Consider the following 12,911-nt stretch of genomic DNA (forward strand, 5'->3'; position numbering starts at 1 on the left):
TTGACCCTCTAAGAAGACAAGGAAAAACTCCCAAAAAAACCCTTGTAGGGAAAAAAAATGGAAGAAACCTTGGGAAAGGCAGTTTAAAGAGAGACCCCTCTCCAGGTAGCTTGGGCGTGCAGTGGGTGTCAAAAAAAGGGGCCAATACAATACAATACAAAGAACACAACACAAGGAATCCTGAATACAATCCAATAGTGCAATAGAAATATTACGAGTACAGAGCAGAATTCAACAGTAGATGATATCATATAATAGGATTTGGATTTGTTCAGAGTCTTGGAGACCTCGGCCATCACGCTGCCTCCCCCATTGGCCATTCCACAGCTGAGTCAGTGCTGGGCCAGCCAATCCAATGAAAGGACCTCCTCTACCTGATGAGTCCTGCGATCCTCCATCACAGATGACTTTACCTTAGGCAGGCAAAAGAGCTTGGCAGGTGGGCAGTGGCACCAAGTGACACATTTCAGTACTGAAAAGAGAAACAGAATAGGTCAGGGTTAGTGAAAAATTATAAACCTCATATCACTTATGTTTTAGTGCTAATGACAAACAACAGAGATGCAGTCTGTACAGTTAATCAGCAGCTCTAGTCAGGGTGTGCTAAACTGAAGTAGTGAGTCTTCAGCCGGGATTTGAAAGCTGAGACTGAAGGGGCATCTCTTATAGTAGCAGGCAGACCATTCCACAGGTTAGGGGCCCTGTAACTAAAAGCTCGACCTCCCACTGTTATTTTATTAATTCTTGGGATCATAAGCAGACCGGCATCTTGGGATCTTAATGTGCGCTCAGGTTTGTAGGTCATGATAAGTTCAGACAAGTAAGTCAGACCTTGGCCATTTAATGCTTTATATGTTAAAAGGAGGACTTTGATATCTGCCCAAAACTTAACCAGGAGCCAGTGTGAGGATTTAAGAACTGGAGTTATGTGTTCATATTTTCTTGTTCTTGTAATAAGTCTTGCAGCAGCATTTTGGGTTAACTGTAAGCTGTATAAAGAATAGAATTAATTTCTCTGAATCCTCCTCATTTAGAAAGCGCCTTAATTTCCCAACATTTTTAAGATAGAAGAAACCGGATTTGGACAGCTTTGTAATGTGCGCTTTAAATGACATGCTAGAATCAAAGACAACTCCTAGATTGCGGGCTGATTCAGTAAAATTAATGATGACTGCACCATTACCTCCATTCCACCTGACCACTTTGCAAATCCCATCCTTGTCGCCAAGTGTATTTTTGTGAATTTGTACCATGAAGCATCTCTGTTTGCAAAATTGCACAGTGTTGGATTTCCAAGCCCTTTCTGTCACTCTCTCATACCCTACCTTTTCTGTGCAACACGGCCACTACATAGGTCAAAGGTAAATTATGATGAACGTGATTTGCAATGTGATTGGTTAAAATTGTGCACGTTGGTTCAGTCCCCTTTACAAAAGGAGTGTGTGCATGTTTATATATTGATTACTGCTTTAGTTAGAAGTATTTTTCCTTTTGGAAATACGATTCCCAGCCTGTCCCATGGTCTGGAAAATGGAAGTGGCGACACATGAATGCTGCCCTCTAGTGTGTCAAGAGAGTATATACTCTTAACAGGCTAACTCTCCTAACCCTTCCATCATTCTGGCCTCCCTTCCAAGCAATCAATTCCCAGCCTGTTCAAGATGCCCTTTCCACCAGAGTCTTTCCATTCCAGCCTCCCTTCCTGGCAAGGGGCCACCTCGCATCCTGAATGCGATGCCAGACAATCCCATATGGCACTTATACCTGACATATCCTAAAGATGTGCAGATCAGTTTGATTGGCAACTCTAAATTGAATGTGTGCGTGAGTGTGCCCTAAAATGAACTGGCATCTCATTGAGGAATTACCCCCGTGCTGCTGGGAAAGGCTTCACTGCCCAAGACCCTGCACTGTAATATGTGGGTTTGAAAAATAAACAAATGTAAAGGAATAGAGAGATTGAACTGTAAATGGAAGTATTTACATTTAGATGTATTTAGAAAATTATTCTGTAGAAAAACCTCACACTGTTCCATTCCATTCAAAGCAGTGTAGTCCTGTGGTGTCCAATGTTGCACGTCTGCACTTGGGTCCTAAATTGGGATCCTGAGGTGGTTTGTCGTGTGGTGGGTGTGGCAATGCGCTGTATCAGTGCATGCTCCCAGCATCCACCTCCTCCTCCTCCTCCTCCTCCTTCTCCTTCTCTACATATTGATCAAGGACCTACTGTATGCCATTGAGTTTTTTACACTTTGCATGTTTTTGTTAAAGATGAAAAGTTTTTTCTTGGTCTGCTTCAGACTTGACTCCATATACGAGGGGATACCCAAATATAACCAGAATTGGAAAAAAAATTGTTCTAGTAATTTTTACTTTAGTCACCTTCAAAGTACTCTCCATGTGAATGAATGCACTTGTCCCAGTGGTTTTCCCACTGGTGGAAACATTTTTGGAATTGCTGAAGAAGACCGTTGTCCAAGGCCTGCAGTGATTTTTGTTTGACTTCCTCCATGGTACAAAAAACGCTTTCCTTTGAGTTCTTTTCTCATATGCAGGAATAAGAAAAAGTCACACGGAGCAAAGATCAGGCAAGTAGCGAAGGTGTCAAGAATTTCAAGACACACAAGTCAATTCTGAAATCTCTTCAGTAGTCCAACGACGATCTTCGTAAATTGCATTGCAAACTTTTTCAGATTTTCATCATTCCTAATTGTGGAAAGTCGGCCACATCTTGGTTGGTCTTCAAGTGACATTTCCCCTCGTTTGAAACGTGAAAACCACTCGTAGACCTGTGTGTTTCACTTAAAGCTTCCTCTTTAAAAGCAGTTTTAAGCATCACTACAGTTTCAACTGCTGTTTTCCCTAAGAGAAAACAAAATTTAAAGCAGAGTTGCTGTTCTTTATGATCACCCTTCACAAAAAAACTTGTTGTTTAATAAGCACCAAGAAAAACCGACACGGAATGCCGTACGAACAATACAGAGCAACGCCACTTGGCAGACTGACACAGAATTCTGTAAGTATGCAACACCTAATGGCGAAATTTCGTAACTTAGTGTAGATTGCGCGCCAGGTACACATTCCAGTTATTTTTGGGTACCCCCTCGTACAGCTTGGTGAAGGGGCCTGAGGACATTGTGTTGTGTAACTTTATATAAGTGAGAGATCAGTTATTACATATGTGTTTAAGGTATTAAACTACATCAAAATAAAGAACAGAGTACCCATTAGAGTATTAGGAAATCAAGACTACCCATACAGATGTATTGGTATTTGTCATTAGTATATATAAAAATGATGTAAATTAAAAGTAGATATTAGTAGAGGAGGGTGAACGCCATTTTCCAGCACTTGAGATTGCTGATGTTTTTATGTTTCTACGTTTTTCATACTGGCACGTTAAGAGACTTGGGATAGAGGTGGGCTGCGCCACCTGACAGGTGTTTCCCACTTAGTCTTCAGAACACTTATTTGTGCCACCCTTGTAATTCTTGTATTCTTTGTTATAAGGATGTGATTTATGGGGAGCACACATCATAAATGAGGAGAGTCATGAATAAGAGAGTTACTGGATATGACTTTAAAATAATTCAAGCCTAAGAAAAGTCTTTTTTTCTTTAAGATACTAAGCATATAATAAAGTGGACAAGTTACAAGAGGCAGATTTTTGTTAAAGTTTACAATTCAGAGGTACACGTTAGGTGACTTGCCCTTGTCCCCGAAATGGATTCAGATCAGTCTTGAAGAGGCGATTGTGTTCACAGCGGACCTCCATCCATGATCCAGATTGTCGTAAGCAGCTCTAATGTGAATTTTTCTGTTTTTGGCTTTATTGTGCACCTTGTGAGAAGCATCATGATAAATCTCCTCATGCAAAATTCACTGCCGCTGATTTCTAAAGCAAAAAGCTTGGTTTATGCTGTGTTCATTGTAAAAATGACATTTTAGCAGGAGCATCAAATGTTACTTTTAAGCTGGTAATTCTGTTGACTTAGTATGAAAATATGAATGTTTTCCCCCGCTGTGGCATGCAGGTCCCACTTCCTTCCTCCAGTACTCCAGAATCTAAGAAGGAAACAATAAAATCAGAGAAAGAGGAGGAAAAGAAAGGCAAACGCGAAGAAGAACCTTCAACTTCAAAGCGCTCTGAGCCGTCTCGCATTCGCATCTTTGAAGGCGGGTAAGAAAATCTGTTTTGGGCTGCGATCGTATTTTTCTTTCTTTTGGTTTTTCATTTGGATTGTTGGGCACAACTTTTGATGTGATCCAGTAGATGTTTTTCTTTTTTAAGCGTACTATATATTCATGTAGAAACACTGGCCTTAACTTACAACCAAATTCTTTAAATCCAATATAGCAGATTACATTTTTATGTGCTTACCTACAAGGCCCCCTATAAATGTAAACACATTGTTTGACTTGCTTCTAATTAAATTCTGACTTTTGGGGGACTTGTAGTAGTGAGTTCAAGGTATTGAACAGCCCTGGACACAGCACCAGTCCTTCAGGGAGTCTCACACTCCCTCAAGATGAGGCCACTGAGAGTTGCCAATTAGCCTAACCAGCACAACAATGGAGATGTGGAAGGAAAACACGGGTAACTGGAAAACCCCCAACGGGGACAGGGGGAGAATCAACCGTCATGCCCTCTTTCAGCACCCTCTCTGACCTCAGTTTTAGTGGGAATGCCCTTGGGTGGTTTGTGTTTTACCTCTCAGGCCATGTATCCTGGTGAGGAGAGACGTCAAGGGTGCGCCAGGCAGGCATGGGAGTTCCCCAAAGATCAGTGCTGAGTCCTTTCCTCTTCTATCTACACACTTCCACATTAGGCCCTATCTTCCTGTCCCATGGTTTCTCATATCAGTACTGTGCTGATGATACTCCGCTGTACCTGCTGTTTCCTGTAGAGGACAACATGGTATCAGCTTGAATCACTGCATGTCTCACTGATATTTAAACCTGGATGAAGGAGCACCACCTCCATCTCAACCCGACAAAGACAGACCTTCTTGCTACTCCATCGGTTCAGCCCCCCATCTGTGTTCAGCTTGGTTCATACCCACCAAGTCTGTATGTAATTTTGGGGTGGTGATTAATGACTAGCTGTCCTTCACTAACCATGTTGTACATATAAGGTAGGTATCCAAAAAAAAGTTTATTTTACTTTTGTAACATTTGCTCTGCTCTCAGTTCCATTTTTTGTATTATATTGCAATTTGTTCTGTTTTATACTTTTTGTCTGAAAAGTTTGTAAGGCCTAGAACTGTATATTTTGGAATAGACCTTTAAATTTGATCACAACAAGAAAGCACGACGTTTATGGACTTTCAAAACATGACTTGATGTTGTTTTAGAAGAATTAAGTGGATAGGAAAGGCAAACGACTTTGGGCTGAATGGCCTGATCTCATCCAGATTGTTCTAATGTTGGTGCAGTTCCATTACATTTCTTCATTTGGTTTTCTTGCCATTCCTTCAGGTCTTACTGTTCAAAATATTAAATTTTTTTTAATTTGAACTTGACTGTCTCCTTGAATTGGATCTCCTGTTAATTCCACAGGCTGCATTACAGTTTATTCTATCATAACATCTGCGCTTTTTGTTTCAAATCTTGGATCAGCTTGGAAGTACAATTGATGGTACTTGCGGTACACAGCTTCAGCAGTCTGGGCTCAAATTCCAGCTCAGTCACTGTCTGTATGTCCACCCTGCATTTCTGTGGCTTTTCCTTCATACGGTGAGGTTAGGCTGACTGTCAGCTCTGAGTATGCATGTGTCTGTACATGTGAATGTGTACCGTGATGAACAGACATCTCATTGAGTTTTAGGGCCTAATGCTGTCCAGATAGGCCCTGGCCTTTACTACTCATAAACCACTGAGAAAATGTTTGGATGGATGTAAAGTGTGGCATTCTGGGTGATGGATTAGAATCTAAACCTGGCTTCTGTCTGAGTGGAGATGAGATATTCTCGCTTAGGTTTAGTGGTGCCTATAAATTGATTAAATGTATATGTAGATGTGAAGTGCCCCATCTCATTCACTTAATTCCTCCACAATAACCTGAAGTTTAGGTACCTGCAGAACTCAACTTGATGTTGTTTTGTAAGAATTAAGTGGGTAGGCCTGGCAAGCTTTGTTGAGCTGAATAGCCTGTTCTTGTCCAGATTGTTTGAAGGTTCTGTGATTTTACTGGCACCTCACTCCAGTTTCATTCCTGTTTTGCATGTGATGATATGTTGGTGCCTGCTCAACCATAAGCCTAACTGTTGGACTAATCAGCTTCAGTAAACGGGAGACTGGTGTGAAAAGATCAGACTCGACTAACACTTAAAAAGATTTGGGGCAGCCACCCATATATTATCCCTGGCTGCAATGGGTTTGTTTTGTAGAGAGATGTGTCCCTGTTGGAGTCCAGACATGAACTTATGAAGGTTTGGAAAGACGGCGGTTTTAAGTGACTAGACTGGAAGTGCTGTAGAGGAACTGGAAGTGGCCTTCTTCTCACGTCAGTCTGGGCACCGGAACTGGAAGTGATGCCAGTCTAGGTGCTGGAACCAGAAGTGAGGTCTTCAATGCTGAGTCAGACAGGTTTTCTTGCGGCTGGTCGGTAGAGATAACAGGAGAAGGTTTAGTGCACCCCGCCACCCCCTGGCCTGGCATGGAATTACCTTCGCTTGGTCCATACAATGTCCTCCTACTCACATGTGCGTGATACTGGGTAACTTTGTTCATTTTCTTTAAAGAATCAATGTACAGCACAATGTCAGTTTTAGACTCTTACGGTTACTGGACTATGCGAGTGTGGCTTATCTTTTGGAATAAAACTTTGATTGGGGGAGACTTCAGGCGTCACATTGTTTTCTGGTTTGCTGCAAATTGTGGAGGACGACATTTAGTTTGGTACAGTAAGGAGAGAATGAAAATAGAGAGGACGCGATTTTTCTCAGACTAGGGGGAAGCTGTGAATGTTTTAGAGAGGTTTGTTGGGATGCATTTCCTAAGCTACTGGTGTGTTGTGGTTTGAAGTAATCAAAAATGAAGCCCTCTAGTCCAGCTGTTACTACAAACCACACGGGACAATGTTTGGCATGAAGGAACTTGGAAATCTGTTGGCCGCATTGCCCTTGTTCTTAATTTTTTTTTTTTTGTACTCTTCCTTACAAGTAGAGCGATGACATCTCACATCAGAAGTCAGATTGTCAGCGTGGAGATGAGCACACAGCATATTCCCGCACACAGGACGCTTTTATTTCTGCTAATACGGCAGACTCTCCTGGAACTGCAAACCCAGCCTCGCTTGTCCCTGGCTGAAAACGTAATAGCCTGAGGACAGTGTCACATTTGGTCCCTCTCGCCTCAGTTGACCATGTAACAGTGACATCTATGGCTGGTAGGTTATACTGCAGGACTTTGACGTCATGAAACTAGCTGAATAATGTATTTTTAAACTAACCATGTGCAACATCATTTTAATTTGAGTCTGTGACGTTCAGCTTCATTGTCATTTTTCTCAGTGGGCTTTCACCGGGTCTGTTAAGCCCCTGACAGCTTGTCAGAATGATGCATATGCTCTCAATGCAGGCATATCAAATATCAGTCCTAACATTTTTATGTCAATTCATTACATCCTGTCACTTATGATTGTCACTGATGGTGCTATGAGCTGGGCTACAGTCATGTTTTTACATTTAACCCACGGGGAGTACGTTGAGGGTCCTCCACACTGCATGTATCCTCCTTCAGTCTGCCTCATTCGACCTCTAAACTAAGGAGGCAGTTTGTTGATTCATCACTGCTGTTGCCAGATCAGGGTCTTGTAGCCCACACTATGAGCCCTCGTGTCTGTGATGCTCCTACATTTGGATAGAGCTGTGGGTCCGAGTGGGAAATTAGTACACCATGGTGGTGGTCTGGGGTGAGGATGTTCTAGTAGTAGTGGTACTGTCATGTGTACAGAGTACGTCTGAGCATACATCACTTCATTGTATTTAATAGAAAACACAAATCAGCTCACTTGAGGGGCTCCTTACCTCTGCTCCATAGCTGCCTTATATTTCTGACAGCGTGTTCTTATTCCTGGTAACTTCATTGTTAAGGTTTTTTCCGAGGGGAACTGATCTTGAGATTTGTCTGCAATGATTTCTTTTACCCACTACACTGTAAAATACTTTATTTTTGCCATTTGTAGTGTCCTTTTTATTTTTTTAATGGTTTTGAAGGAATATAAACATAACAGTCGGGGCTGGCTCTACCATTTACATGGTCTCCTTGTGCCTTACGAACACTCAGACTCAATACAACTGTCCGGTTTCCATTAACTCTCTTGTATTGCTTTATATTATTTTCACGTGTTAGTGATGTTTGATGTCGCCGTCTGATGATCTACATGAGCCCTTTATGAGTGGTCATCCAAATCCCAGAGTGCACCACACTCAGCTTGACAGTAGCTCTCTTTACACTGAACATCTTTGTTTCTTTATTTTCTTTAGGTGCAGTTCGTAGTTTTATTTCTGTTTTAGAACTCTTTCTCTTTTAGCAAATTTGTTCTTTATCTTATTTTCCATCCAACACTGGCTGATGCAGATTTTGGATACGTAGAGTGGATGATAGGATCCGTCACTGAGCCCCAACCCCTGGACACAACTACACAAACAATCACAGGTTCAAATATAAAAATTTTCATTTTGTTCAAGTACTTTAAACAGCACTTCATATACAGGGATGGTGAATCCTTCCTCTTTCTTCTCTTCTTCCAAAGTCCTCTTCCTCCACACAGGTGTGGTCCACTGCCTCCCGACTCCGACTCCTCGTGTTGGAAACTCAGCTTCTTTTATGCCAGACCCAGCAGTATGTCCGGCGCCGCAGGCTCAGACTGAAGCCCTTTAAAGAGGGTATGACAGTCCCCTGCAGCTGCCTCTTCTGGCACCCAAGACCCCCAACAAGGCTGTTCCATGGGACTACAGTTCCCAGCCTGCCCTGTGAGTATCCATGTGGGAGTACCACCAGAGGAATGCTGCTATCATGTGTGTGGGCCACCTAGTGGGAGCAGCCACCTTCTGTCCTTCCAAACAGGCCTCCCATGCTGGCAAGAAACTGGCACCCATCCTGGTTGGGACTCTGGACCATCCTTGTTCTTCCATTACAGCCACCCATCCTGGCAAGGAACCTGTCTCCATCTTGGTCAGGATGCCAGTCCATCCAATATTGCACTCACAGTACATATATTTTTCTTTCTACTCCATCCCATATGTCGCAAGCTCAGTGTTCTGTCATTATAAGGAGTTTGAGAAGAATCGTTTATGTGCCTGTTATGAATTCTGACATTATAAGAAACAAAAATACTCCAAGGCTGGACTTCTGCTTAAACGATGAACTGGTCAGCATACAGTTTATAACCTTGGCATTCCTTGAATTATGTATTTAATACATTGTATATTATTCCTGTTTTATAATCTGGGCTCCTGAGGTGCACAAAAGACTGGCAGGAGAGGATGAAGCAAACAGAACTTTTAATTCGGCACTTGCAGGAACAGCACTCATTCTTTATTTAACAACGGTGCTTTAATTCAAATTCACAGCAAAGCAGACAGCTTCCTAGTTGTCTCCGTTATAGAAACTCCAATTGTTGAGTTTAAAAGAGAGGTGCGGTAGAGGCTGGGAGCGGGTCAGAAGCAGTCTGTACAGGACAACAGGTAAGTGGCACTAGCTTTAAAGACTCGTAATGACATGCAATGAAGCGACAACCGCCAGCTTGAGACCGTGCTTCTTTGGCATTAGAACACTATCTAGAAGAGTGTTTGCCAGTCTGAGGGTGATGTGACAAAGTGCGAATGGTCATAGTAAATAATTTGCAAAATTGGTGAAAGTTATTGACTGTAGTGGTCATTTGTGTATATACATATATATATATTTATATATATATATACACATATATATATATATATATATATATATATATATATACATGACTCTATGAATTTATATATTATTATCAAAGACAGGTAATAGCAAATATTTTACATTTTTTTTCCAGTACTTGTCCTACATGTACTTTCAGCACCTCTCCTTGGTATCTGCATGTTCCTGAATGGCCGGTGAACCCTCCCTCTCTTGATCGTATTCTCATGAAGCCTGCTTCTCAGGCTCGTTATTTTCAAGGTGCCTTTCGTATCTCCAGTCCACTTTTATACTTCCCGTCTTTGAAGGTGACTTTCAGCGTGCCTCCCATGCTGTTTCTCCTCCTCCTTGTGTGTCTAACACTTGCACTTCCTTTTTTGATCACGTCACAAAGACCTAACTGACCAATCACACCAGTGCCAAACTGACCAATCAGATTGCTCGCAGGTACTGGACTTACACACTTACCTTACTGTTTTATTATATAGTAGATAGATATACAGTATATAAAATGTCCTTATAATTCATATAATCCACAGCAATCGTAACAGTGCAGAGTGAATTAACCCAAACAGTGGATTTAAAAGAATTTGTTTCAGTTTTGAATTTCAGTGATTTCTATTCTTATAATTGTAAAGAAATTGAATTAAAAATTTTATTAGTATTTCCTGGTATTCTGTTTGCAAAATTTAACAACCAACAAGCAATTAACTTACCGTATATACTCACGTTTAAGTTCTCCGCAGATAAGTCTGGGCTTGATTTTATCTTATATTTTCCAGTATTTTGTAATGTCGGTCGTATAAGTTGAATGCGGAAAACTCACGCTATTGGTCCAAGAGATTACGATATGCTAACGCCCACCTGAGAGAGTAACCACGGGGCACACTGCCTTTTTTTTCCTATTGTAGCAGTAGGGGGCGCTATTGCTCCCTTGAACCCTCAGGTACCACTCCAAACACCAGGTAAAATTCCAATTATTATTTATTTTATAATAATATTGTGCACAAAGCACCCTCCACTCCACACTACTCATATAAAGCTCACTAATCAATACAATAACCAATCCTCCTCTCCCAGACGCGTTGCCACCCTTCCACCCAGCTCAGCTCACTCGTCTGGGGTTTCCCAGAATCCTTTATAGTCCCTGACCCAGAAGTGGTTCCAGCCCAACAATCCATAAGTCCTTATCACTTCCGGGTCAGATTAAAAGTCCTTTTCTTCAACCCGGAAGCACGTCGTTCCTTCCGGTCATGTGATCATGACGCACTTCCGGGTTATAGGGCACGTAGCACTCTGTAAGCCTCCCTACAGCGGCTCCTGGTGGTCCCCACGGTATCCAGCAGGGTTGTTTATAAAAACTACAATGTCCATAATGCCCTGCTGGAATTTGGGGACCTTCCATGCTGCTGGGAGGGCTCCATCTGGCGGCCTGGAGGTGTGGACCAGAATATTTGACCGGCCATCCCTCACACTATGTATTGTGCCTACGTGACCGCACCGTAATACCCAAAGTATTCTGAAGTGACGTTTGCACTGTTTAGTGTTTTTTGTATCTCATACCCTCATACACCTTTATCGTAAGAGCATCCCTTATATATGATGGAACGTTCGATCAAAAGAAAATATGAAGCTTGCTTTAAATTAAAAGTCGTTGAAGTGTGGAAAGAAATTGGTAACTGTGCTGATTCAACAAAATTAGTGTGTCTGATAAACTGGTGCGAGATTGGAGGAGGCAAAAAGATGTAAAAAAAAAATAATTATCGTATTTTTGAACAGGCGTATAAGTCGGGGTCTGATTTTATGATCGATTTTTCAGGTTTCAAGACCTGACTTATACGTGAGTATATATGGTTTTTATTGTTGTGTTAATTTGTGTTTACAAATTTTGCAAATAAAAAGTCAAATGTATAATTCAGTCCCCTAATATCTGTAGTTCTCTTTGGCATAATTTACAAAAACTGTGGAAATGTATCAAAAAAATATATACAGTATGTACAGTTAGGTCCATAAATATTTGGACAGAGACAACTTTTTTCTAATTTTGGTTCTGTACATTACCACAATGAATTTTAAATGAAACAACTCAGATGCAGTTGAAGTGCAGACTTTCAGCTTTAATTCAGTGGGGTGAACAAAACGATTGCATAAAAATGTGAGGCAACTAAAGCATTTTTTTAACACAATCCCTTCATTTCAGGGGCTCAAAAGCAATTGGACAAATGAAATAACTGGAAATAAAATGTTCATTGACAGCCTGAAGTCTTGAACTCCTGGTCATCACCAGATGCTGGGTTTCCTCCTTTTTAATGTTCTGCCAGGCCTTTACTGCAGCGGCTTTCAGTTGCTGTTTGTTTGTGGGCCTTTCTGTCCGAAGTTTAGTCTTCAACAAGTGAAATGCATGCTCAATTGGGTTAAGATCAGGGGACTGACTTGGCCATTCAAGAATTTTCCACTTCTTTGCTTTAATAAACTCCTGGGTTGCTTTGGCTGTATGTTTTGGGTCATTGTCCATCTGTATCATGAAACGCCGCTCGATCAATTCGACTGCATTTAGCTGGATTTGAGCAGACAGTACGTCTCTGAACACCTCAGAATTCATTCGGCTGCTTCTGTCCTGTGTCACATCATCAATAAACACTAGTGTCCCAGTGCCACTGGCAGCCATGCACACCCGAGCCATCACACTGCCTCCACCGTGTTTTACAGATGATGTGATATGCTTTGGATAATGAGCTGTTCCGTGCCTTCTCCATACTTTTTTCTTGCCATTATTGTGGTAGAGGTTGATCTTGGTTTCATCTGTCCAAAGAATGTTTTTACCAGAACTGTGCTGGCTTTTTTAGATGTTCTTTAGCAAAGTCCAATCTAGCCTTTCTATTCTTGAGGCTTATGAGTGGCTTGCACCTTGCAGTGCACCCTCTGTATTTATTTTCATGCAGTCTTCTCTTTATGGTAGACTTGGATATCAATACGCCTACCCCCTGGAGAGTGTTGTTCACTTGGTTGGCTGT

The 12,911-nt window shown here is 41.6% G+C and overlaps 1 protein-coding gene across 7 annotated transcripts in view; it reads left to right on the forward strand.

Moving 5' to 3' along the window:
* LOC114665340 (HIVEP zinc finger 3) overlaps positions 1-12,911 on the forward strand; it is a 488,325-nt gene that overhangs the window by 406,468 nt on the left and 68,946 nt on the right. For all 7 annotated transcript variants that reach the window (XM_051936193.1, XM_028819849.2, XM_051936188.1 and 4 more), the window contains one exon: positions 4,035-4,180. In XM_051936193.1, the coding sequence (XP_051792153.1) occupies positions 4,035-4,180 (146 nt within the window). The remainder of the gene's footprint in view (positions 1-4,034; positions 4,181-12,911) is intronic.

The sequence above is a fragment of the Erpetoichthys calabaricus genome, chromosome 14 (genome assembly GCF_900747795.2).
Source record: "Erpetoichthys calabaricus chromosome 14, fErpCal1.3, whole genome shotgun sequence".
Lineage (NCBI taxonomy): Eukaryota > Metazoa > Chordata > Cladistia > Polypteriformes > Polypteridae > Erpetoichthys > Erpetoichthys calabaricus.